Source organism: Labrus bergylta, chromosome 7 (assembly GCF_963930695.1).
Source record: "Labrus bergylta chromosome 7, fLabBer1.1, whole genome shotgun sequence".
In the NCBI taxonomy this organism is placed as follows: domain Eukaryota; kingdom Metazoa; phylum Chordata; class Actinopteri; order Labriformes; family Labridae; genus Labrus; species Labrus bergylta.
Window position 1 is genome coordinate 3,833,573 of NC_089201.1, and position 26,063 is coordinate 3,859,635.

Sequence of the window (26,063 nt, forward strand, 5' to 3'; positions counted from 1 at the left end):
CAGAATGATTGCTGAGGTACTGACAACACTGTTAAGAAGTCGTACTTAAAAAGTGAAAAACATGTTTGACTACACTGAAAAAGACTGATGTTGACCTGGTGTACGGTCATCTGCAGATGAAGAACAAAGAGGAATGACTTCAGTAAATGTGTTAAAAAAAAGTGAATCAGAAGAGACAGTAGCTGTTCAGGCGAGTCCAGAAATAATCTATTATTATAGAGAGTCGAGACCAACAGAGTGAAGGTAGGGTTCGGATCCTCCATCAGCTAAAAGAAGCAAAGCGCCTTTGCAGAGAAGAGCCGTTTTCTGTGCTGATGTATTTTTATAGATGCAATTTAAACATTCATTCACACAAGTTGCATTCACTGAAACACATTTCTCTGTTTCCAGGGTACTGAAAGCCCTCCCTCTGCACATTCACCGGAATGCTTTTCTTGAAAAATATCCAAGGCGTCTTAAATGAAATGTCAAAGACACCTGAAAATAAATCGGATGGAAAATTTCTCATCTCCTCGCGGGGGCTTTTTATTCACATAGTTATGCTGAGACAGAGGCACCATAAATTGTTGCCCAGGCAGCTAAATCCCTTTGGCAGGCCGAGGGGAGGCAAGAATCCAAGTTCTAAATATTTACTATCTGTGTAAAAGCATGAACGCACCCCTATGTCAAGTGTATGTGGAACCCTTAAAGGCATGTGTAGGTCGGGGTATCTGAGATAAAGGCAGGAATCCAACCTTATATACAACCCACACACACACACACACACACACACACACACGCACACACGCACACACGCACACACACACACACACAGACACACAGACACACAGACACACACACACACACACACACACACACACACACACACACACACAGGCTACTCTAACTCTCTGCATCACCACCAACCCACATGCTCCGGGTCAATTATAAGCTGGAATGCTTTCACTTTGCCCGAACGTAAGAAGCAGTGATAACAGTGAGTAAATACACTCACATCAGATCTGTAACCTCCTCTGAAAACACCAGTTAGATGAAGCAAACAAAAAAAAAATCTAGTCAGAACACAAGACACATCAGAAATGAACGATGGCTGGCAGAAAACAGAGTGTGCTAAATTCACCAGAAACTAAAGATTGTTCTGCTTTGTAACAGCCTGCAGACAGTCTGAATCAACCTGTGAGAGTTTCACAGATAACCACAGTGATCTGATTGATAAGCTGTGAACTTTAATTTCATTCTCAGCACACAGAGAATGTGAAAAAAAAAGAAATTAAATGTTATGGGAGTGAGTTTGCCATATCGTTCTGTATCATTATCGAGAAAATTATGACTACTGTCTCTGCACTCGGTTCCTTTTCTCTGCTTTTCTGTATGCACTCAAGGAATGAAGCAAAACAGCAAACAGCCCTTGTACACTGTCGATAAGTAGAACTGTGACAATATCAAACTGCAAGATCAAGAGCAGAGAGGAATTACTTCAGCAAAGGCGGACTGAAAATGTGCTAAAAAGCAAATCAGAGACAGTAGCTCTTCAGGCGAGACCCTAGATAATCTATTATCTCTGGAGAAGTGAGACCAAGAGAGTGAGGATAGGGCTCAGATCCCCCGTCAGCTAAAAGATGCAAATTTCAACCCATTTGCAGAGGGAGAGTGGGTCTCTGTGCTTGGCTAGCTTTAAATGAAGCTGTTTGTCTTCCTAAATGAATACTCCCTGCACCTAATCACTCTATTTCTCTGCTCCTCTCTTCTCCCACACCTCCTTATCACCATTGCATCACGGCCCTGTCATCATCAGCCTGCCTCAGCATCAATGGAGCTTGTCTGCTGGCCTTTACTTCACACCGGTCTGTCACAAAGGTTTGTGATTAAACACAGGGCAAGTTTCTATAAGAGACGGGCAATTTATAGATTATCATCTAAAACCTGCCTCTGCATGTTAGGCACTAAGAACACAGACAGTCAAGAAGGAAGTGTTTAAGAAAGGAGGAACATGGTGCCATTTCTTGTGATGCAAAAAAAAAATCAGTTCAAAATCTGTCGTCTGATTGTCTTACTCGATGGGGGTGTGTCGAACGTGCGCCGTGCAGGAAGCAGAGAGTTCCTGTCTGATGAAAAGAGGTTTCAATGTCTGTTTTCATGTCTCTCAGGACTTATATTAGTGGGATATTCTGAGCCGAGAGAACATGGAGCACAGGCGGGCCAAATCAGTGCAGAACACAATGCAAATGAGGACATGTTGTTTTTTTTTTGCTGTCTCTCAGTTAGTGTGATTAACTCTTCCTTTGCAGTGATGAAGTGTCACCCACAGCCTGACTTTCCTTCTTCAGTGACTCAGTTGTTGTGTACAAAGGGTAACTTACTAAATGATTTAGCTGTGTTTATTTATTGTGAATTGCTATGTTCCAATTACAGATGATCAGAGATCACGGCCATGTTGATGTATAATAGCTATAGTATTTACATGAACTGAGAACAACACAGTCAAAGATCTGTGCTCATATTAACTTCCTCAATGTAGTGTGTGATTAAAACTCAGAGCTGTGTGTCTTAAACCCTGTTACTACAAAGCCCCCTGATGATTCTGAGTTATTCCAATCCAAGATGTTGCAGACAGGAAGGAGTTATTCATTCAGCAGGCAGAACATGTACTGGCAGCACTTAAATTGACACGAGTAGATGTGTGGAAGCATGCTCCAACACTGTTACACTGTACAGCAGTTGTGGCTCATGCTAATATCAGCCGTCTAACATGCTGGATGTGCCAAAGCCAACAGATGACTGTAGCATTTAAAGTTATAAAGTTATTCACCATTTTCTTTCTGGTATTTGGCTGTAATTCAACATTTTGACAATATTCTAATTTTGACCTGGTGGATGGAGCTAAATGGAAAGTAAAGGAAACATTCAGAGGGTCAGGTTTAAGAAAAGCCCATCATTTTCAAAGCCTCTTTAAAAGCATCCAATGAGCTGGTCTCTTTGGATGCTTTTAATTCATGTTTTATTTTTAAGAATTATGTTTGGTGATTTTGCCTTCATTTGATTGAACAGTTGATTGAGACAAGACAGAGAGAGAGAGAGAGAGAAAGAGAGAGGATCAACATGCAGGAAAGGAGCCGCAGGTCAGATTTGAACCCTGCTCGCACTTTTGGAGGGCCCTAGTGGGTTGCGACCTAACCACTAGGCCATCAGTGCCCTTTCTCATTGGATGTGTTTAAGGGAATTTGAAATGGCCTGGAGGCAGGAACATCTGGCTGTAGATGCTCTGCCTGCGGTTCAGAACCATTGTTGTGTTGCTTTTCTTACCCAGATGAAGGAAACTAAAGGACATTTGTGTGCAGACTTTTCTGTCTTTTTTAACCAAACCATGAAAATCCAGACGAAGGACTGACTCTACCTTTAAAGTAACAATGTTCTGTTTTAAACTCTGTGAAGCACGATTAATTCCTGTATGTATGAACGGTGTTCTATAACTTGCCTTACCTGCAGACTTTTGATACACATTTCAAACAACAATCAGCTGATTCATTTCAGTGACTTTGAAAGCTGGTAATCTGCTGGATAATATAAAAAAAACAAATAGCTTAATACTTCAGATTACAAGGCCCGCATTGGCATTTAGAAAAACACCCAAACAGACACAAAAATAAGGATGTGCTAAATACTCAAAAAAATTCCCATCAGTGTTAAGAAATCCACTTAGTATAATAATAAAGGAGAGCTTATCAAATTAATGCACTCTTAATTATAACATACCCCTTTAACAGACATGTTTTTTGTACTATTTTAATATTTAGACACATAATCAATATTTTCAGAAGATCAGGTCACAGCATCCAAATACTGCAGAGTGCTACACTCCTGAGACGGATGCAGCAAAGATGTAGGTCCAAGAAAGTCTACCAAGGCTATATCCATCACCTCCAACCTCTTCCTTGTGTGTCTGCCCTCCTGCTCCATCTCCTTCGCGACCCACCACTCCTGACACCTCGACATGCCCCCGGCTGGCGGTGAGATAGCCCTGTTATTCTCCGGGCTGCCCAGAGATGAGAGGAGCAAGCAGGCTGATTGACTCCTGGAGCCGTCAGGTCTAATCCACAGCTGCAAGCTACAAACTGAGCTTTCTTTTGCTCTCTCTTTCTCCTGCTTTCTCCTTATATCACTCTATCTACCCCCCAAACGCTCTTTTGCTCCCAACGATTTAGCTTTAGGCTAATGCTCGCTCCTGTCTGACTGTCGGTTTCTGTTGTTATCGCTCTATTTTTTCCCCTCTGTAGCCTGGCTCTTTCTCTTCACTGTTGAATAGACAGGGTTGTGACCAGCAGCGGTGTGAAAAGTAATTTTTCACCCCTGCACGGTTAGGTGAGAATAAAACTCGGGACCTGCTTGGGCTTGGTCTTTCCTCTTGGGCAAATTGTGCTGTAAAAGTGAAGTGTTATGAGAGGATGTGAGAGCAGGGAACACACATATGGAGAGGGAATAAGTCCAGCCAGTTGAATTTTCATTTTGTTGAAAGAGTCATACATTTGATCAGTTTTTCTACTGTGAAATAAGTTGGGTAAGTGCTCAGGCCACCAGAGAACTGACAGGATAAACAAAAAGTCCACTATGTATCCAAGAACAAAACCGAAACAAGATTATTGTTGTTGTGCTACATTTCTTTTTCTCATTAGAATAACCATTAAATACCAGGGCAGCTCAGGTACAAACAACCAGTGGATGATGCCCTTGGCTAAAATATTCAGCGTTATAATAACCATGATTATTTTCCTCCGCACATAAAAGTAGAGGATGAAAGAAAATGAAATAACAACAAGCAGGGAGGAGAGGGGAACAGGAGCAGGGTTCGCGTATGAGGAATGGCTCATTGGAAAATGTCACAATACATCACGCGGCAGCTAAACAGGCAGGAAGACTAATTCACAGGTGGAACACAGCAAGATAGCAGAGGTGAATGAGAGAAGATAAATGGAGGAAAAATCTCAAATGAAAAAAGGGAGGAGAAGAGAGCAGGAAGGAATGAACTTTGTAGAGTATTAGTTTTGGATACCGCATGAATAAATAATGCTACAAAGTTTTCCTAAAACCTCCCCTGACACTTTTCAGTGTGTTCCAGCAAAACAAGACAAACTCATACTTTTTATTGAAACAGCATACTGATCTAAAAGTTGAGTGTGAGCCTTTCTCCTGATCCTACCGATGACACATTAGCTGTGTCCCAAATCAGGGAAAGCATCCTTTGAAGGACCCAGCCTATGAAGGATCGAGCCTTGGTAGCCTGCGTATATCGCTTAGGTAAAACTGAATTAAGATGGTCTGCAGAGGATTTCCTGTTTACATCACCACATGCTCCCACCCTTACGTTACTGCGTGCTGCTCCTGTGTCGAGCTGCACCAGAACTAGCGAAGGTCTGGCGTACACTGTATGAGGGTAAAAGTGCTAAGCAGGAAAGGAGCCACAGGTCAGAATCGCATGGGCCGTCAGCATGGAGGACCACAGCCTGCAACATGGGGTGCACCCACTAACCACTAGGCTACCCACGCCACTGGCACATGAACAGTTAAATGGGTTTTTATATTTTGGGCCAAAGATGGATCTACGGCATGGTGTATAGCATCATGACTGGACAAGAGGGATCCATTAGTGTTGAAACAGAGTACAGCATCACAGGGACTTTTCACAATATGTATCACTCCGCCTCAGCCAGGAGTCTGAATACAGTAAGTAAACATAACAGCAGAGAGTTTGTCCTGTTTAATCGATGTGGCACCTCTGAATCATAAAACAGACTCTAGTTCAACTTGCTACAGGATAAATAAAACAAACAATTAAATAAATGTACTTCAACTACAGTAACATATTGTTACCTTGTATCTCTGCTTTGTAAAGTGACCTTGAGTGTTTAGAAAGGCGCCTATAAAGAAAATGTATGATCATTATTATTAAGATTATTTAAGGTTAGTCTGTGGCTACCATGGACACAAACAAAGTCTAGTGCAGTGGATGTTTGGGTTGCTTGGCAACAGTTCAGTTTCAGGTAAGATGTTGAACTGGTTGAGTTGGTGGAGCAAAGAATCATAATCTGTTTTTCTTCTATACGCTGGCAGTAGAACTTTTGTATAAAAGCATTATCTCACTCGAAGTCGAGACCTTTTAGTGAATATGAGCACCGCTGTGATCATCGACCTTCGACCTCATGCCTGTAACCGAATCACAGAGGTGAACATATTCAGTACATCACTCCTTCTTGTGTGATATTACTTAATAAATGAGAAACACACAAGTCTCTACTTTCTGTAGTGTGTCAGCTGAATCAGAAGTAAAGGAAATGGTTATTTGAAAATGTTGTGTATTTGATTAAAATGATCACAACGTTAATCTTAAAACAAAAGCAAACAGCACTGAGAAAAAAAAACATTCAAAGCCCTTAGGGATGTGCATGTGTTTTTAAAAGTTATACACCAGAGACGTTGCTTTAAAGCTTTAAATTCTTTTTTATTTAATCTTGCTTTAACTTGATGAAACTCTATAATTTAAACGTTTTATATTAGAGGAGTCTCTTTGCCTTTCAGTACAAAGGGAGCAAAGTCCTTCTGAGCCAGTCGACCCATCAAAAACAACAAAAACAAACATAAAGGTAGAGTAGATGAAGTATCTACAAACACAAAGTTTCTCAGGAGAACACTACGCATTCTCAGAGGCGCTGCTTCTCAACAGGCAAGGCTGGCACCTGCTTGGGGCCCAAGACCAGTAGGGGGCCCCCGAGGGCTGACAAACATGTACCAAAGCAGGGCCCAAAATGTGCACATTTTGCAATGACAGTAGGAAACCTACCTAAGGGGGCCCCATCTGATAGCATTCACTCTTGTTGCCCTGCTAAGCTTTGCAGCATTACTGCTGTGAAAACCAAAGTTTGTCAATGAAAGTCAACAAAGAAAAATTTGGGGGAATTATCTGTCTACATGAGAAGAAAAAGAGGAAGAGGAGTCAGCATGGGGACACTGACATACATGATGGTGATGAACGCTGGTTGTAGGGAAAATTTATTTTTGTCTTTAGGGCCCCAATGGACTCTAGAATCGCCACTGCACATTGGTGATACATATCGATACCAAATAACATGTGAATTTATCTCTGCCATGAAGTTCAGTTTTTAACATTTTAAAAGTGTTTAACATTTTAAAAGAGCCTCTTCCCTTCCCGCTATTATTTTCTTTTCATGAAAAAGTAGCTACTCGTACCATCTGTGCATGCACAGTGAAGCTCCAGGATGCAGTCTCCCATCTCATTTTAGTATTTTCCAGTTTCCCTCGATCCGTCCTGCCACTGTATAAGTCCCAGACCTTGTTAAAGCTCTCTTCAGATAACCCACTTCATCCTGTCCCATCACTCATCAGACTCCTCGGGGCTTCTGCAAACACTATCGCATAACACCCTGCTAATCTGATTGGCTGATCAGAACTGTAAATGAAACCAGCCAGAGCCAATTACAATAGGCACAAGTCATTAAGAGAGATGACCTGAGGGAGAGACGTGGTGCTGGGGACAGGTGCATCGCTGCTAGTCTGGCAAATTACTTTCAGAATAGAGTTTGGGTTATCAGTTTCTGGCTATTATTCCGAGAGATGGGAGAAGGAGGGTATTGATACAGCATAAAGGAGCCTCATACGGCAAGCTTTTTCTTTAAACAATGAAACTGCATTCCTCTGGAAATTTCTGTTTTTTTTTGTCTGCATAAAGAAAACTCTCTGCTGCATGATCTTTACCACGATAAGGTGTCGCATGAAAAAGGAAAGAAAAAGCTTGCTTATCCAAGTGGAACAACTTTAATTGGTGAGTTTGTGAAACTGAACCTATACAAAGCAAAAGTGCTATCAAGAGACCCACTGGGCCAAAGAGCTCTTTCTAAACATTGGCCCCGTTTTAATTTAAATGTTATTGTGGTTTGTTTTTTTGCTATTTGAGGTAAAACACTAGACCAAGAGCAGTTACATATTTAAAAACGATTTAAGGCCCAATGGAAGCAAACGGTCTCCCTCTCACCTTCACACCTTCTCAGAGACAACACATTGACCTTCAGGCAAAGAACAGATGAAAATAAAAACATTTCAGCAGCTTTGCTTTCAGAGTCCTGTTGTTTTTCGTATCAGCCATGTGCAATTCTGAGACATTTGAAGAAAAGAGAGCTATTGTTGATGTTATTGGAGAAGCTTTGTCCTTTACACTATCTGATAATGGGTTTTTCTACATTTGCTAAAGAGGAGAGGCTTGTTATCAGTTCAGTTTGGGCGGCTGTGGCTCAGTTGGTAGAGTCGGTTGTCTCTCAACTGGAAGGCCGGGGGTTGGATCCCCAGCTCCTGCTGCCACATGTCCGATGTGTCCTTGGACAAGACAGTTACCCCAAGCTGCTCCAGCTGCTTCGTCTGCATTGAATGAATGTGCGTGAATGGGATTAGTTACTTCTGATGGACACTTCAGTGTGTGAATGTGTAGGTATGACTTGTCTTGTAAAAGCACTTTGAGTAGTCAGAAGACTAGAAAAGCACTATATAAGCTCAACTCCATTTACCAAGTTCAATTCCAAAAGCCAGCATCTGTGATGGTTTCCATTAGTTCACACTGCATGAATAACCTGCACATTTGTGAAGGCATCGTTGATGCTGAACCATTTATGAAAAGGTTTTACAGAGCAACACATGCTGCCAAATAGACAACTTCTTTTCCAGGAAGTGATTTTCTTACTTTAGCAAAAGAATGCCAATCCACATTCTGGACGGTGATAAAATGGCATGCCTGCAGTCCTGACGTGTCACCGACTGACAGCGTTTGGAGCATTTTTGTACAGTATGTCAACTGTTGAACAGCGGAAATCCTACATTAAGTAAAAATGCTGGAACATTCCACTTTTTAAAATGACATCATATAGTTTCCTCTGTTTCTGAAATACTTAGAAAGTGTTGTTTAAAGAAGAGATGATGCAACAGATAGGTAAACATCACCTGTGGAGGTCTCATATTTGAAAGTCATCATTATGTGTCTTTATTAAAATCTTACAGAATGTCCCAACTTTTATTGGAAACGAGGTCATTTTCAACTTAATAGGGAACTCAGACGTGTGAACACAACAACAACAACAACAACACATCCAATAGTTGTTGGGATTATCCAGTCAGAATGAAGAAGTGAATCTCTGTTTGCAAAATGAAAGCAATGACAAGCTTGTGAGGTCCAAATACAAAGTGGCGGGGTTCAGCTCATAAAATCCTGCAATTTGTCCAAATGGAGAGCAAGTTAAGTGGTGAAGATTTTACCTTTGTTTTGTGTGCATGTTTGCACAAGTCTCCATAACATAGAGTTAAATCTTTGCCTTATTAAATTTAGTTATGAGCTAACATGCATACCTCCCAATAGAAGTTGTTTGGTTATTTTAGCCTTTGAGCCTGCATGAGCTGACCCAAAAATTGGTACTCTGCTGTTTCATTTGTGTCAAGGCTCAATGTCTGGAAGGATTTTATCTCGTTAACCAAAGTTGTGAGGAAAGTTATGCACCATCCCTGTGGCTGAGATTGCAACAGCACAGCTTGTCAAAGATACACTAAGAGGCAGGTGAAGATTTTGACACGAAAGGTGTTGATTGAGGTGGCCTTTGAAGCAACTTACAACTGTGAGACTGGATAATTAGTACCCCACACAGACACCCACATCTGCCTAAATACAGCCCTCAGTATGAAAATAAATAATAAAACACACACACACACGCACGCACGGACACACACACACACACACACACACACACACACACACACACACACACACACATTCTGACTTACACAGATGGTGCCTTCAGCTCATCAGGAACCAAGGCCCTGACAGATTTTTTTAAAGCGTTGGTCTAATGACATACTTTATAGATGAGCTGAAAAACAAAATCTTCCGTCAGCTGTGTTTGCATGAGTCCATCAGCTGACTTCATCATTCATTTTCTAGCCCTCTCCATCTCTGCTTCCCACTCATCTCATTCCACGTCATTAACACTACACCCAAAGCTGTTCATGTCTCCACTGAGGAAGCTGTCGTAGAACGTCCTGATGGAAATCGGTGCTGGGTGAAGAGGCGGAGGACACTTTTTAAAATTTTAATCACATAGAGTGTTACTCACTTTGCACATAACCAGTGAGTGAGCTTGAGCATCGTGGTATCACTGCACACAGAAAGCAGCTTTCTTGATGAATGGGTAAGAGGTGTGTTTGTTTTGAAATGTGCCAGGAGGAACTAAAATAACTTCTGATCTAAAGATGAATTAGTATTCCAAAGACACAAGAGAGGCAGGGGCGGATAACAACCAACAACAGAGAGAGACATTTTCTCCCTGGCAGAGCTAAACAAAGGTAGAACTTAATCACTGATGCAACGAGAGCATGTTTACAATGGGGCGACTTCCCCAAGAGGGTCTGCTACAAGTCTTGAGATGAAAGACAGAGGCAGTCAGATAGGAACATGGAGAGAGAGACACGGGTTGTAGAGGTGGTGCTAAAGCGCAAAAATGGGGAGGACGGTGTTTATATGGGGTTAATGAGAAAGTGCAGGAAGACAGGGGAGGTGACAGACAGCAAGACGGCGTTGAGCTGTGATCTTTTGGGCTTTCTAGAGCGTATCCCATTACGCTGCTATTATCCTGGGTCAGATGCCTTGATCCCCTACCCTGCACCATTACCTCACGCCGGCGTCACCCCTGCCTGCTGCAACACAGGGTCATAATTGATTGGCTGGGCAGGAACACAATTCAGTCCGTTTCTTTAACCCGCTTGCCTCTGTGGCTGTCTCCATAAAGACATTGACAAGCGAGTGATGTATACACGGAGTGAAAGTGACCTCAACACAACAACAGGGCAAGTGAACCCTTCAAGAATTCACCCAGGCCACTTCAGTTCAAATGCTTCCCCTCAAAGCCTCTGACCTTCTGACAATGTTTGTTTAACCTCTGTTAAGTAAATCCAAGCTCTTTAAGGTACTTCAAGTGTTTCCAGACTGTTTAAGTCTCTATTGCTGATCCTTGTTATATAAATGCAAACGTGAAAAAAAGAGGTTTTACAGGACCAACTGAGGGTTTGCCCAAATCAGGAAACACCAGACACAGATCAGAGAGAAAAACACCCCTTACATTTCAGATCCCAAATTTAATCAATCCAGCACTGTGTAGAGTAAGACTGCAGAGTGCACCAGCTGGGTGAACGCCTATGTGTAGCTTCATGTCTGACTTAGAGCTGATAGTCAGGACTAACTTAAAGTTTCTTACACGTGGGTGTGACTTTTACGCCAAGGTGTAAGTACAGAATGTCACCTGCAACTCCTACATAGTCCATGTGTTTGCTCCAACTCAAGTAAATGATCATGTTTCCACAACACGCACCGCGGCCGGCCTCAGGAGCATGCCAGTAGCACCAGAAAGACAGAGTTACATGTTGTTTGCCAATTTTTCCCCTTGCAGATCTTGTAGAAAGGCTCCTGTGAGCTTGTGAACCCGTGTGTACAGCTGGTCATGGCTGTGCTCCGCTGCGCCCACGCTCCATAAACTGACCCAGTAGGGCAGGGCCGCACAGTCTAACGGAGCAAAACAGTGGCGCTGACAGAATGCAGCGTGCAGGAAATATGTGGAAATTGAAGGTATGGCTAGAACCTCTATAAACGTTGGTGGCATGTTACTGGTATGAAGTAATGTGTTAAGTGGTGCATGGGTCAGAGATCTGCTCTACATTTATATTGAAAAAGGCCTGTCTCCCAGTTCTATTATTTACACATTTATTGTGGAAATTGTGGGTCAGACTACTATCCACGGTCAAACAAAGGGAATAAAGTACCTGTGTAAAACTGACCTGACGACAGCCATCTTGTTTACGGTATGATTGATTAAAAGGAGAGGCAGTAATCTGTGACAAACTCGCTGAACCTCCCTCAGACAGTGAGCCGATGCAAATGTTTTGTTTTGACACCGTGCACACACAGGCTCACCCCTAAACTCCTGCACGTGTCAGGCAGAAACATGGAGCTGTCCTCCGGCCTGCAGGTGCTGATTGCTCTCAGAGTGTGTGCCCATTTTTAAAAGCTTCTCTCTCTCAATATGTCATAACATCTATAAAGAAAACAGCAATAAATATGGAAAACAAAAAACCTGGTGGTGGGGTGCTCATTTGGGTGAAAGACTCCTAAATTCAAGTCATAATATAATAATGAAATGACTTATATCAATCAAGAGACCAGTGAAGCAGAAGCAATGCACAGTTTAGGCAAATTGGTTGCGTGCACTGAGTCCATACCATCAGGCTGTATGCAAATTGGGCCTTTCAAAACACTGTGGGAGACATGATTAATGTTCATTGGAGAACAACATGCCAAGCTGTAACAAGTGTTTGGATTGGCTGGCTTCATCTTCTAACAAAAAAGCAGGACTACTGAAAATTAAGATTCCCTAATATTTTTGGATGAGTGAACATTTTTGTTTCCTTATTCCACTGTACGTTTCTTTTGCTTTGTGTTATCCGTATCTTCAGCTGATTCGGCCGGGTGTCAGGTTGTTTGCACTCTTAACTCCAGCTCGTCTCATCAGCTTCCACATTCTATTTCTGTCTCTCTGACACTGAGCGTCTTGTTACTATATTTACAATCAATTAGACACAGTCTGCTCCTCGGCTCTCGCTCTCTTGGCTCTGCTATAATGGATTCTTTGGAAAGTTATAGAGGGCAGTCATGGCTGATTTCTGGCATTCACTCTGCCTCTATCTGCTAACAGCTCAGTCCCAAATCCCCTATTAATCAAACTTTGATTCATAAATAACTAAAACAGGCTTTAGTGGAGTTTCATTATTAATTTCAGAGCCGGAGATGAAGAGCTGAAAGTCTCATCATTGCGTAAACACTGACACGTTCAAATGGTGAGGACCACTGATTCTATTCATTCTCTTCTTTACTATCACAGGCCTAAAGATTTCAGCGCACTGGGCTGAAACACAGGCTCATCAGGCTTTATTATTTCCCTGCTGCGGTTTGAGTTGGCCAAAAACACAACATGAGTCCACCTATCGTGCATTTATCCCGGCAGGCTGCCTCACTGTGTGCCGGTGACATGACAAGACACTTAGCGGTGAAGCCATCGTAACTGGGCTGGTTTTGGAACAGGGACTCAAACATTACCCAGCCCATTACAAGAAATGAGCAGCGCGATGGTTCCCCGCACTTAGTATGGCAACGAGGCAGCACAGTGCATACGGAGATGGACACATGTAGAGACACACAGGAAGGTGCACCTGCACACCCACACCGACATCCCACAGAGGGTATCTCTGCAGCCAGATAGGACTGTCAGTCTTCTGTGTCTTCTGAGGGAACAGATGATGAACCTAATATGCAGAGCTGTCATAAAGAGATGGACAGATACACACATTTCACACACACACACACACACACACACACACACACACACACACACACACACACTTAACTTCCATGTGAGCACCAAAGAGATTTCTTCTGTGACCCATTAGAATTCAGCACCCCCTCTCTCCTTTTGATTTAAACCAGAGGGGAGTTGATCTGACTGTTTGACTGCCGAGACGTATCACTCTGCTCTGACTGAGTGTGTGTGTGTGTGTGTGTGTGTGTGTGTGTGTGTGTGTGTGTGTGTGTGTGTGTGTGCATATAATACCTTATACTCCTGTAATTAACATAGCTCTCTCTGCTTGAGTGGAGATTGTCTCATTGTGATACACATACACACACACACACACACACACACACACACACACAGACACACACACACACACACACACACACACACACACACACACACACACACACACATCCTTTGTTCTGAGTCTGAATGAAGGTCTCTCCTCAGTATGTCCACCTGCTCAAAGCAAACACTGCTCTGTTCTTTCTTGCATAACTTAAGATTTTTTAATAGGAGGTTCAGAGGTAGCAGCCACTGAAGATTGCATGTGTGTGCGTGTTTGTGTGTGCTGGCTTGTTCAGACGACTGGGGCTTTGATAATGTATTCATGCCTCCCAATGACAAATGGCTCCCACCAGGAGGCGGTTTAACATTTAAATGAGGAACAGGAGAAAACATTGAACCGCAACACACAACAGTTAGTAGAGACGCAAGGGCAGGAAAAGAGAGGCGCTGCGTGCACCAGGACAAAGACATTAAAAACCAGGATGAACTCACAACTTCAATCCACCCACACACAAACACACATCTGCCAACACAGAATACCAAAACTAATGTGAAGGAAAGAGAAGGGGGTGAAAAGTCGAGAACAGCTGGCGTCCCGGCGGGGAATCAGAAAGCAGAAGAGAATTTGTTGGCGTGCAAAAAACAGAAGCTACTGCTGAGACTTTATATAAACAGCCCATCAAGCCCCTCTGCTCAGGTCTGAACAGTATCTCTTCTAAACAATATCGCACCACTCCGCTGGCCTGCCAGGTGCTGCTGCCCAGGCGGCACCAGGTTGTGGCTTTTCAGTCATTAACTCAGAAATAGCAGTGCATGATGGGTAAGAGGAGACGATGTGCACAGATACAGACGCAGCGACGAGTGTGAGCATCAGGCCACGCAAATAAACACATTTACAGTCACGCATGCATGTGCACCTGCGTGACAATCACAAAGTCATCCCATGTCTACAACTTCACACCTCATGGAGAGACAAGTGGATCCGTCTGCAGCTCCTGCAAGTGCACTTGATTGCTATGGCAACAGAGTGGAACAGTCAAACTACAGACTCAATGCTGCGGGTTCTCTCTCTGAGATGACCACTGACATCAACATTATCATCATCTCTACCTCCACCTTGTGTTCTGCTCTTTGCTGTACTCCACCTCTCATCCATTACATCTATCTTATTCATGACTTCTAACTTTTCTGCGAACTGTAACTTTCTCTCTTCTCCCTGTAGAAGCTTCAGTTTATCGTTCACCATCAGCATGTTTGCTGCCTGGAGGACTGCTCCTGCCGACCTGCTCTCACGCTCTTAACCAGGCTCTACAGTCAATCTGTTGCTAACCATGCAAACCATTCACCAGGAGGATACTTCCCATTTTAGGCTAGCACAAAAGGTCAAATCAGCTTTAACTATCCATGGGAGCACCGATGACAAAAAAAACGTTATTGACAGCTATTGTTGATTTTATCTCTTTCTCCCCCTCACAATCTTTTAATTGATTTTTCTCACATTTAAGAGTAGATATATGTTTTTTTCTCAAATGTCTTTTAAAAACATGTTTATCTCATGTTATCCTTTAACCTCTTCACTCTCCGTGTGAGACGATCCATAACTCTCACCGTCCTCCACCCTCCTGCAGGGTAGATAGATGTTCATCTAATGTCTTCACATAAAGTTAAAGATGAAGACGTGAGGGTCAATCGATATTCTGCTGGTAGTCTACATAGGTGGGTTGTCATACAATCATTGCGCAGGTCGCTGTGTGGAAGGAGCAAATTTGTCCTGTCAATGAGGGAGCGTGCAGCGACAGAGGCAAGGCAGCGACTGAGCAAATATCAGTATTCTGCTCACATTTCAAATACGTCCACACACAGCGCACACATTCCAGCATCGACACAGGATAGTTAAAGGTCTGGGGGCAGGGATTTGTATAGTTCTTGCTTATATTAAAAGTCGACATGGAGCTGCATGAACACAACTCCATCTAATCGATCTCACCTCATGGCATGCTGAACAATTTCAGAGTTATAGTTTGGCTCAATAGATAGCAAACCAATTTTCTATATTTATGTGACAATGTAGAAGTGTTTTTGTATGTTTAATGTCAGTTTTGTCACGAGTAGTTAACATGAACTGACTTTGAAAATGACAGTTTAGTTTCTCCCTCATGTAGTGACGAGGCAGATTTGTGATATATCAGAGAGAAATGGACTTTAATGTGTTAACATTGTTCACATACTGTATTGTAAACCATCAAAACTAAATGAAATTAATGTGTCTCTTTTTTAAATTCATAAGTGAAAAGGTCCTCTGTATGTTAAAGGTAGAGTCAGTTAGAGGTAAACTCCTGCACACTGTCTAACATTTATTGGCAACGTTTCAGTACCAGGCAAACATTTGGGGCAGTAGAAATGTTCCCTGCAGCTTGCAGACACAACATTCAAACCGGGCCCCTCCTCTTGGGCTCATTCGCCCCCTTAGTGTCAACGTCGACTGCTTGTACCTTAACTGGAAGCTACCACATGCTAGCACAAGCTAACCACCGGTGTTTGGCACCGACCTGTCCAACAGAGAGCAGGCCAGCTTACTGAGAATGATCCTGGAGTATCAGCAATACACTGTAAATATTCATGGATGAAGTCTGAGTGATGTCACCCATCTGTTATGATACCATAATGTATCCTTATGTCGCCTGGTTTAGTTAGCAAACATCCTTTATCCTGCTGATCTCAACAGGAATGTCAACTTCAGCTGTCAGCCAGTTAATCGTGATTCATTAAGCTTTAACAAAACTTTGAGAGAAAAGGAATAGTTTTAAATTTGAGTAAAATGTAATCATCTCACAATATAAAAAATAAAAAGAATAAGACAGTAAGATATATATCCCTTTCATGTTTACACAGTTTGAAGCTACATTAAGGAGCTAGAATGTGTCTTTTGTTTTGTAGAGAGAGGCTCTCTGCACGTTTAATCTGCGCCGAGATGAGCTCTCATGCTGACGGAAGACAAGTTTGTCTGTCATAAAGATAATGAGCTGGGAATGGAGGGGAAACTTGTTTAAGTGTAGTGAGCCACCAACCTCCAAAGATGTGATGTGAGTATCACAGTTTACAAACAAAGTCCAACAAAGCTTCCTCCCTGAATGGAGCAAGCAAGGAAAACAACACTTGCATCGTTGTCATGGGTTACGACTCCACACAGGGATGAAGTATGGAGCCACTGACAGCCTGTGACTGATTTAACCTCTGGTTATATAAACAAAAGTAATGTCAAAGTAACATTTCTATAGTGTAAACGGGGGGAATCGTTTTCCTGATCACTGAAAAGTTTGCACGTCTCTTATAAATCCTGCAGCGCAGTCGCCACCAACTCTCAACAGACGCTCATTTTTCAACTCTAACTGTGGGTGGCTGTTTGCGCCAGAATTTGTGAATTAAAATCATTTTTTGCAATGAGGCCAATTTGCATAAAATGGGACCAAATTTCCCCAAATGATTGCATAATGACTCATTTCAATCCGCCCAAACAGCACCGGTGCACAGGGATTATGTTTGCTCCGCAACATGGTTTAGTGTTCCTTCAGCCCTGCGTGTGTTTTGTGAATCAGACGGTGTGTCTTTTTGACTTATTTGCAGAAGTCGGTGCAGACGCCTCATTTCAGTAAAACACACGTGATGCAAACAGTGTCTGGAAAAGTTGACACAGAACCACAAAGCTGTGCGGTAACTTTTAGTCCCGCCTCCTCTACTGGCCCACTTTTTAATCTTACATCCTGCCTTGCACTGATAATCTTCCTCATGTCTCATCGCCTCCACCTTTCCCCACACACTCCCCCTGCTCTATATCTTTTCGCTGTTATCTACTCTCATGTCCCCTCCTCTCTCTTCCTCCCCTGACCCTTCCACTTTCCCCAGCTTCCCCTCCTGCCCCATCATTACTCCTCTTTCAGTGCTCATCTTTCTGAGGCTGCCAAATTCCCCAGCACAACAGTGCTATTCTGCTGCCTACTAATAGAATCTCTCAGTTCCTCTAATGGATCTGTCAGAATCTCCCTGAGCACAGGAGACCAGATAGATTGATGGGAAGAGAGAGAGAGACAGAAAGAGAGAGAGAAGGGGGACAAAGGGACAGAGACAGAAAGCCACACAAAGGGAAAAAAGGAAAGAGAAAAAAGGGTGATACGTCGGGGATCGTGACACTTTCATCTGTGCCTCAGAAAGTCTCAGAGCCGCAGCTCCACTGACACTGCCAACCAGCGACCATATGGTCAGACAGAAAGCAACGCCAATTAAGGCCATCCTATTGTCACCAGGGATAATGACAGTTTCAGTGTGGGCAGGTGAAAATAACAGTCAATCCTTTGTGTGTTCAGATGAAGAACATTTTTGTACTATTTCATTTTTGGTGGCATGAATGTGCACCGACAGTCGTCACTCAGAGAAACTGTTTTTTACAAAATATACTTGCACAAAGATTATATCTGTAAACAGAGCAGACATATTTGGCTCATAAAATAACATCTATGACACACGTATAAAGTTTAACCCCCTGAAATAGTTTGTAAATGTATATACTGATGTTTGTTCGTGTGGTTACATTTCATAAGAAGTAAGTAAAGTCTGACTCGGATTAGGACGCTGCAACCGATTTCCTGAAAATTACATTTTAACGACCCATTTCCAACACAGCTGAGATGTTGTGTAACAAAAACAGAATGTGATGGTTTTTCAAAACGATGACGCTTAGGTTGAAAATAACACAAAGGCAAAATATCAAATTCTGACACTGAGAAATGTTCTTTCTTTTGAGAAAGTTACAGGTTTATTTTAAATGTGATGCCAGCAGCACGTTTCACAACACTCTGTGAGCGTGTGGGGAACTTAGGAGACATGTTTTAGTTATTTTTTTAAATGGGATGTTTGACCATTCTGGCTTAATGTAGGGTTTGAGCTGTATAACAGTTCAGGGTCTCCTTTGTCAAGGTAAACTTAACTAATGTATCCCCAAGGGGCCATCTGCTTTACAGCCAGCAGTGAATAGCACAAAGAAAGGTGAGACTCATACACACAAGGAGCACTGAGATACTCACACACACACACACACACACACACACACACACACACACACACACACACACACACACACACACACACACACACACACACACACTGAACACTTAAATACAAACATCAAGGGGGCAAGGATTGTACAATTCCCTTAGCAGACACTTTTATCAAAAGCGACGTACATCAGAGAGGAAGTACAAGGATTCACATGATGCTGTTAAGGAGACAAAGGTACCAGGGACAAATGGTTTGACATTGTCTCGCTGAAATGAGCAGGGCCTTCACTGAAAAATTAGTTGTCTGTTTGGCTGCACATGTTGCTCCAGAGTATGGTTCAGCCTCAATGGTGCCTGCATTACTTCATGAATTTTCACAAATTGAGGAAAACTCTGTTTTACTCTCTTATTGAGAGACGTGCTTCTCACACCTCGGCAGCACTCAGGAGGTGTACTTCTCCAACTACCAGACCAACTTCTATATTTGGTCCGCATCGGGACTTGAACCAGCGATGCTCCAGTTCCCAACCCTACTCCCTATAGACTGAACTACTGCCACCCCAAATGTGCATATGACCCATGTCATGTGCACTAATGCACCGGTTAACCATCATGGATGCTGGCTTTCAACTGTGTCATTACCTGCAGGGTGGTCCATCAGGTCTTTTCTTTAAGCATTTCAATACTTTTCTATTCTTTTGTTGCTACTGTCCCAACCTCTATGAAGTGTGTTGGTGGCATCAAATTAACCTTGGGCATATCATTTTCAAAACCCTATGACATTTCTCACTTTCAACATTTGATATGTCATCTTTGCGCTTAAAAAAAAAGTGTTTTGTAAACTAATTCAGTTTTGATTAACTTAAAAATAGTCAATTTTTTTTATTCAAGAAAGGGAGCAAAAGGACGTTTACTGAACTGAAGGTTTTATGAGTTGTTTGCGATATGTGATTTAAAAAGTAATATTATATCATGTCATTTACAGTGGGGTATCTGACACATACCGTTGTCTGTGGCGATGAAGACAGCTGTGTATTTGTTGTCATGGACATGGTGAGACTCGCGGTCCAGTGGGGCCGACGTGTTGACAGTTCCTCTGACAGGGTTCACACTCAACCAGCCTGCTGGGTCTCGCAGGACAGCGTACCTGAGAGAGGGTAGATAAAGTAGGTAAGAAGTTCACACATACCAGAACATATACAAGTTGGATGTTTATTTTGGTCCTATATTTTTAGCCTCCAGGCATCATACTGGGAAACTCTGCAGAAACGTCAACAGACAACACACAAAGGTTTTCACATACAGTTTATTAGGACATCAGATTCCCAACTACATCTTAAAGAATATTAATTATAAAGTCGTTACCTATATAATAAGTAGAGATTCAACTAGCTCTTGTGAATTTCAGTTCTTCGGTCTAGCTTCCATGCATTTGATCTCTCTCCTAATTGTCTCCGTTTGTATGTGTGCCTGTAAGTCCAAGTGCTGAGATAAGGACACCCCTCCTCTTGACTTTGTATCCAATCACCATGTGCTAAAGCTGGGGATAGCTGACAACAGTGACGTCAGATTACACATATTACTTTAACACGATGAGCGGTGAGGAGAGGCAGCAACATGAGGAAGCACCGCCGTCTCTCAAATCATCGCTGTGGGGACATTTTGGCTTCAGTGTTGAGCATGATGACAAGGAAGAGAAAACGGTAAACATAAAAATGACTCTCTGCAAATATCGTTTTACATGTGTCACCCACTCAAATGGAAACACTTACGGAGGTTTGCTAAGTTCACAGACTGCAGCAGGCTGTAATGTTAACTAAAGTGGAGCTGCTGACGTGAACAGGCAGACATCAGCTGATCCCTGCATGATGCAGACCGGGAAAAGACAAAGCAGCTTATCAAACTCAGTTGCAGTACACAATTAAATATCAATGCTCTACCACCCATTTCTAAGTGTCTGTGAAAAATATTTAGCCTAAATATGAATGTCTTCCTATTTGTACAGCTGGTCTACTTAAACACTGCCTTCTTTTCACTGAGACTTTATGATGGACAAATACTGAGTGTGTAACTGAGTGCTATGCTCATACAATGATTAAGTGTCTTGTTCTTTTAGAAGTCAGTGGGTGAAAGATCAGTGGGAGTAAGCAGGTGTCCTTGGGGATGGTGGAAAGATGGTACAACCGGGCCTCTCAGAGAAGAGATAACTTCTCTGTTGCTAAGTAGCATGACGTATGTTAAGTGTTACCTGTATTGTGCTTGAAGAGGACATATAATCCCCCTTTTACACCTTTTCAAACAGTCCCCTGTGGTCTAAATGAAACATCTGTGCTGTACTTTGGTCAAAATATAACATGACTCAAGCACCAGAGGAGGTTTGTGACCCTGTATAAACCTGCTCTCTCAGAACGCTCCGTTTTGATGTGTGCGTCTCTTTAAATGCAAAGAGCGCCCCCCCCCCCTCAGTTTTCCCAGTAGACATCACTCCTCTGTAGTGGGAATAAAAATGGCAGCAAAAGTTTTGTTCTAGGCTAGGGGTGGAGTCCATGGGTGGAGACACCAGGGGAGGGGAGGGGATTTTTTTGTTTCCAGAATCCCACTGTGACATCACAAGGAGAGCACATTTGAAATGGAGCATTTTTCTCTGTGTTGTAAGACTTGTGCAGACCACAAACAAAGGACAGAGGGTTTATTTCACATTTTGTGGGTCAGTAGACACTCAGGTTACCCAAATATATGTTCAACAACACTGTACAAGGTGGATTTTTCATAATATGTGCCCTTTAAATACTGAGACTTCTCTTTATTCGGGGAGCTCCTCTCCCACTACTTTGTGTTGTGTGGGATTCTGTGCTCTGCTTGAGTAAAGAGAAACTGACTTCAAAATCCTCATCGGGAGTGTGATGTTACTTTTTCACCCACACTTTACATGATACAACAAGAATTTTTATAAATGGAAAAGTTGTTTTAGTGAAAATTAAAATTAAGAAATTGTTTTAGAATAATTAAAAAAAACAGTTTTTCTGAACCCCTTGCTATTCCTGTAAAAATGGCCTTAAACTCCAAAGAATGGGATACAAAAATGGGCCATGCCGTCAGAACTGAAAACTGTGACCAAAAATAATAACTAATGTTGTACTTTTGCTGTGTTGGGTTTGATTCCAATGTCTATCAAAAACAGCTTTCAATAGCACTGTACAGAAGTGTCTTTTTTCCCCCTGACAATCAGACAGACTTCACCGAGACAGAACATGATCTATCCTTTCAAAGAGAAGCAGCTCAGCAGAGTTACCTTGAAAACCAACCACTGCGAATGAATAAAAGAGTCTAGGCGAGAGTCCTTCAAGTACAATATGTCTGAAAACATTCGGTCTCTGTCTTTCTTTTTTTCAGATACGGATGAATCTACAATGTCACTCTTCAAAGACTTGACTAAAATGAGATGAGCTATAATCAATATACTGTCAGATTAGTTTGTACAATCTGAAACAATACTATCAAGATGTATGAGGATTCTATATTTATGTGTATTAAAACTGATAATAAGAGGTGCTAGTGGTGCAGTGGTGCAGTGGTTAGTGTGTGCGCCCCATGTATGGAGGCTGTAGTCCTTCAAGTGGGCGGCCCGGGTTCGAATCTGACCTGCGGCTGCTTTCTCGCATGTCATTCCCACCTCTCTCTCTCCATGATTTCCAACTATCCACTGTCCTATCTCTCTAATAAAGGCACTGTTTTCATGTACTGCTCCTCCTTGCTCCCTCTCCGCTCTGAGTCTGTCAGCTGCACTCTGTTGAGCCCACACTGTTAGACCCCACGTGGGCCAAGTCTGCTCTGATTGGTCTGCCGATCCGCTCTGTCGTTATTGGTCAGTTGCTCAGCACGCGTCTCGGAAATTTCAACATGAGCTGCAGGGCTTGCCACAACGAGCCAATGGACTTAGATCAGTGATCTCACACTGACAATGACTGACAAATCTTTATGGAGGGGGGCTAGAACCGAGCATTACATGCGGCTAATGCTACAGCTAACAGGAGGATGTAGGAGAAGCCGCATTTCCGCAGACTTTGAATTTTTGCACATAGATGTGCTTAAACATGCACAGGACACTTGGAAAACACACTAAAGAGCATATAAAACCAGAAAAAGCATAATATGGGACCTTTAAATTTGTAGCCCCGTCAACTAGACTCAGAGGAGATGTGAAACGTCTTCAAGATCTTCAACCAGTCCAGGTGCCTTTGGATCAAGCTTTGTATTTACAGGTGTGTGTCCCAATCTGAACTTAGAGATGGAATTTAGGGCCTATCATACTATAAGGATATGAGGATGAAATTGCGGCTTCTTGTGCACTACATGGCTTTAAATTAAACCTAACCCATAATCCTCTCCCTATATATGATCGTAGGGCTATGATTGCCACAGCAGGACATCCACAGGAAGTGCTATGGCTGAAACCTCATCATTGCAATAACAAGTTTGTCCAAGATTTGTTCACTGAAAGAAAGTTGGATGGAAAAACAATGCATCCCAGAGTTATCCCTTTGTGTGTCTGTGCGTGTATGTCTGTGTGGGTGTCTGCAGCTACAGCACTGCAGGGCAAAGGTTTGAAGATAATGAAGGACCTCTCCAAAAAATCTTGTGAGATACGCCATCATTTATTAAAAAAAAAAAGAACGCTGTAAAGAGCAGATCATGACCCCGGTGATGTGTCCACTTAGCCGGCCACTGATGGCTAGTGGATTGTGATTGGACAGGGCTTGAATCTGTTTTTTTGATGTCCCAAGTGACTGATTTTGGAGTTCTATCTATCTATCTCTCTATAAAAATATACACACTTGATGTATCGATATAAGCTGTTGTTCTGTGAAATGTGACTCATAAAAGTGAAACACATAGGAAGCTTCTCACACACTCACAGACACTCTCACACACTCTCTCTCACACACACAGACACACACACACACACACAGACACACACACACACACACACCATGACAGAGTTCCTTCACAACAAGGCCGTTCGTTGCCCGAGTGCTAAGCAGTAGACAAAATGTCTTAGAAATGGAGCTCTTCGGCTGACGGAGCGCGACAAAGCCTTGGGAAATGACTTAGCAATCAACCTCAGCAAACACCTTTCCCCTCTGCGCCACACACACACACACACACACACACACACACACACACACACACTTTCCCTTCCAGTAATAACCACTGTTAACAAACACATAGGTATGTTTTAATGTACGGTATATCCTCATGTGCTCCAGCCTAATGCTGCACTATGAGCAGAAGGTAAACAACAGGAGAGGGTGAAAGAATGGCATCCTAAAGTGCAGCGCAGTTTGTCACTATTTTGATCTATAAAGCGGACCAGAGTTCAGTTCTTTGATCTGCACCTCAGGGTGACAGCCTCAGGGTTGGCATCTCTAACTGTATGTTCTCCCCTTTCCTGGCTTTGTTCTCCTTGTTGTGGGTTTAGTCTTGATTGATTGATTTATTAAATTTATTTCAGACATATCAAATAAAATCAAACATATCAAAAATACAAAACAAAATGAAAAGCACGAAAAATACAATAAACAAAAAACAATGTTCAAATTATTTCACAAAAAAAGAAGAAAAAGAAAGTTAAATATATTCAATTGACATGCCTGAAAAGGAGTAGGAAGAAGTATACAACTTATTTAATCCTACTCCTTTTCCACAGCTCAATAATTAATATTTATTAAATAAAATTCCTGTGTTCCTTATAATCTCTCTATATATACAATCTATCTATATACAATTTGCTATACTATATTTATGATACTATATTTGATATTTACAATCCAATGATTTTCCATACATATATACAACTTGATATACTATGATTTTTTATAATTTATTATAATTTATTATATATTTATATATATATATTTTATAATTTATATATTAATTATTATTATTATTATTAGTCTGAGAGGAATCTGTAATGCAGCCCACCTGAGCAGGCTGGTTTCAGGAGGCGATAAAGCAGACCTGCTCAGTCTTCTTCATGGCCTGCAGACTGCCATCAGCATTTCTTTGTATTGTATTGTGTTGTAGACATATACTCATTCATCCACACACACACACACTCAACACTGACTTCCTAACAGGCATAAAACTATCTATCTAAATAATTTAATTAAAATATATTGCATAATGTTGTTGACTATCTGCCTGTTATGTTGCATACTATCAAGCGAGGTTGTGACAACTATTACTACCACGAGAGTCATCAACAGCAACTACAAGGTCAGTGAAACATTTGAATGTCACATTTTGAGGTTTGATTCCTTACTACATCTTTCATACTGAAATACAACTATCCACTTTTCAAGCAGGAACTGAAGTTTGGAGCAGCCTTTGTTAATCCCTAAAATGTTCCCTTAAATATTCAGTATTATTATCCTTCATAAACTTATAGAATCAGTCTTAAGCTTAAACCTTGGGAACGTAATCTCAGACATGTGGGATATTTCATAGCTGACACACGAGTACAATGGAGCTCTGCAGGCTGTAGCGTTACATATCTGGGTATAGCGGGGTTGTTTTCATAGATCAGAAGGAGTGTAGTGCTTCTGTTTGCTTTACTTCAGACTCAAAGGTAGCCGCTGCATGAGTCAGCTCCACTGTTCCTCCTCTCCGTGCAAACATGGGGACAGTCCATTAGAGCCTTTTAAAGGGCAAATTAGAAAGACATTAAAAAGCCATTAGGAATATTCATATCTGGTTATACGTGTTTATCTCCGAAAGCAGAGAAGGGACAAACTAATAAGTCATCAAATGAGACAGCCCACAAACACAACAGCACACACATCCACTTTAAACCTGCAAAAGAAAGCTTAAAACATAGCACACAAGTGTCTGACACAACACATAAGTGTCTGAAATGATTCCCATTATACTGAAGTGATTTCTCCTGAATGTATCTTGAATGGCAGAGAGTGCATATCATCAGGCACAAGCTGTGAACCTATGTTAAAGAGACCAGGCCGTTGGACTGCTAGGCTACGACCTTACAACTACTCTGAGCTCTTATAGCTGCCATCAGAGTTTAGACAGGAATAGCTTCTGCATGTGTAACTAAGAGGGTTGTATGTACACTAAAAGTGGATACAGAGGAGTTTGCAGCAGGCAGGGGCTGATGAATCTGTCTGACTCTTGATGTGGCTAATTAGATGTGACACAAAGCCAGAGACATAAAACAGTAATGTTATAGCAACACCTCCCTGATAGGTTGTATTGTAAGCTAGAGAGAGAG

At 42.0% G+C, this 26,063-nt stretch overlaps 1 protein-coding gene across 1 annotated transcript in view; it reads right to left on the reverse strand.

The window, feature by feature from the left end:
- cdh13 (cadherin 13, H-cadherin (heart)) overlaps positions 1 to 26,063 on the reverse strand; it is a 374,372-nt gene that overhangs the window by 24,081 nt on the left and 324,228 nt on the right. Inside the window, exon 12 of the mRNA XM_020639134.3 lies at positions 19,783 to 19,925. Coding sequence (XP_020494790.1) covers positions 19,783 to 19,925 — 143 coding nt within the window. The remainder of the gene's footprint in view (positions 1 to 19,782; positions 19,926 to 26,063) is intronic.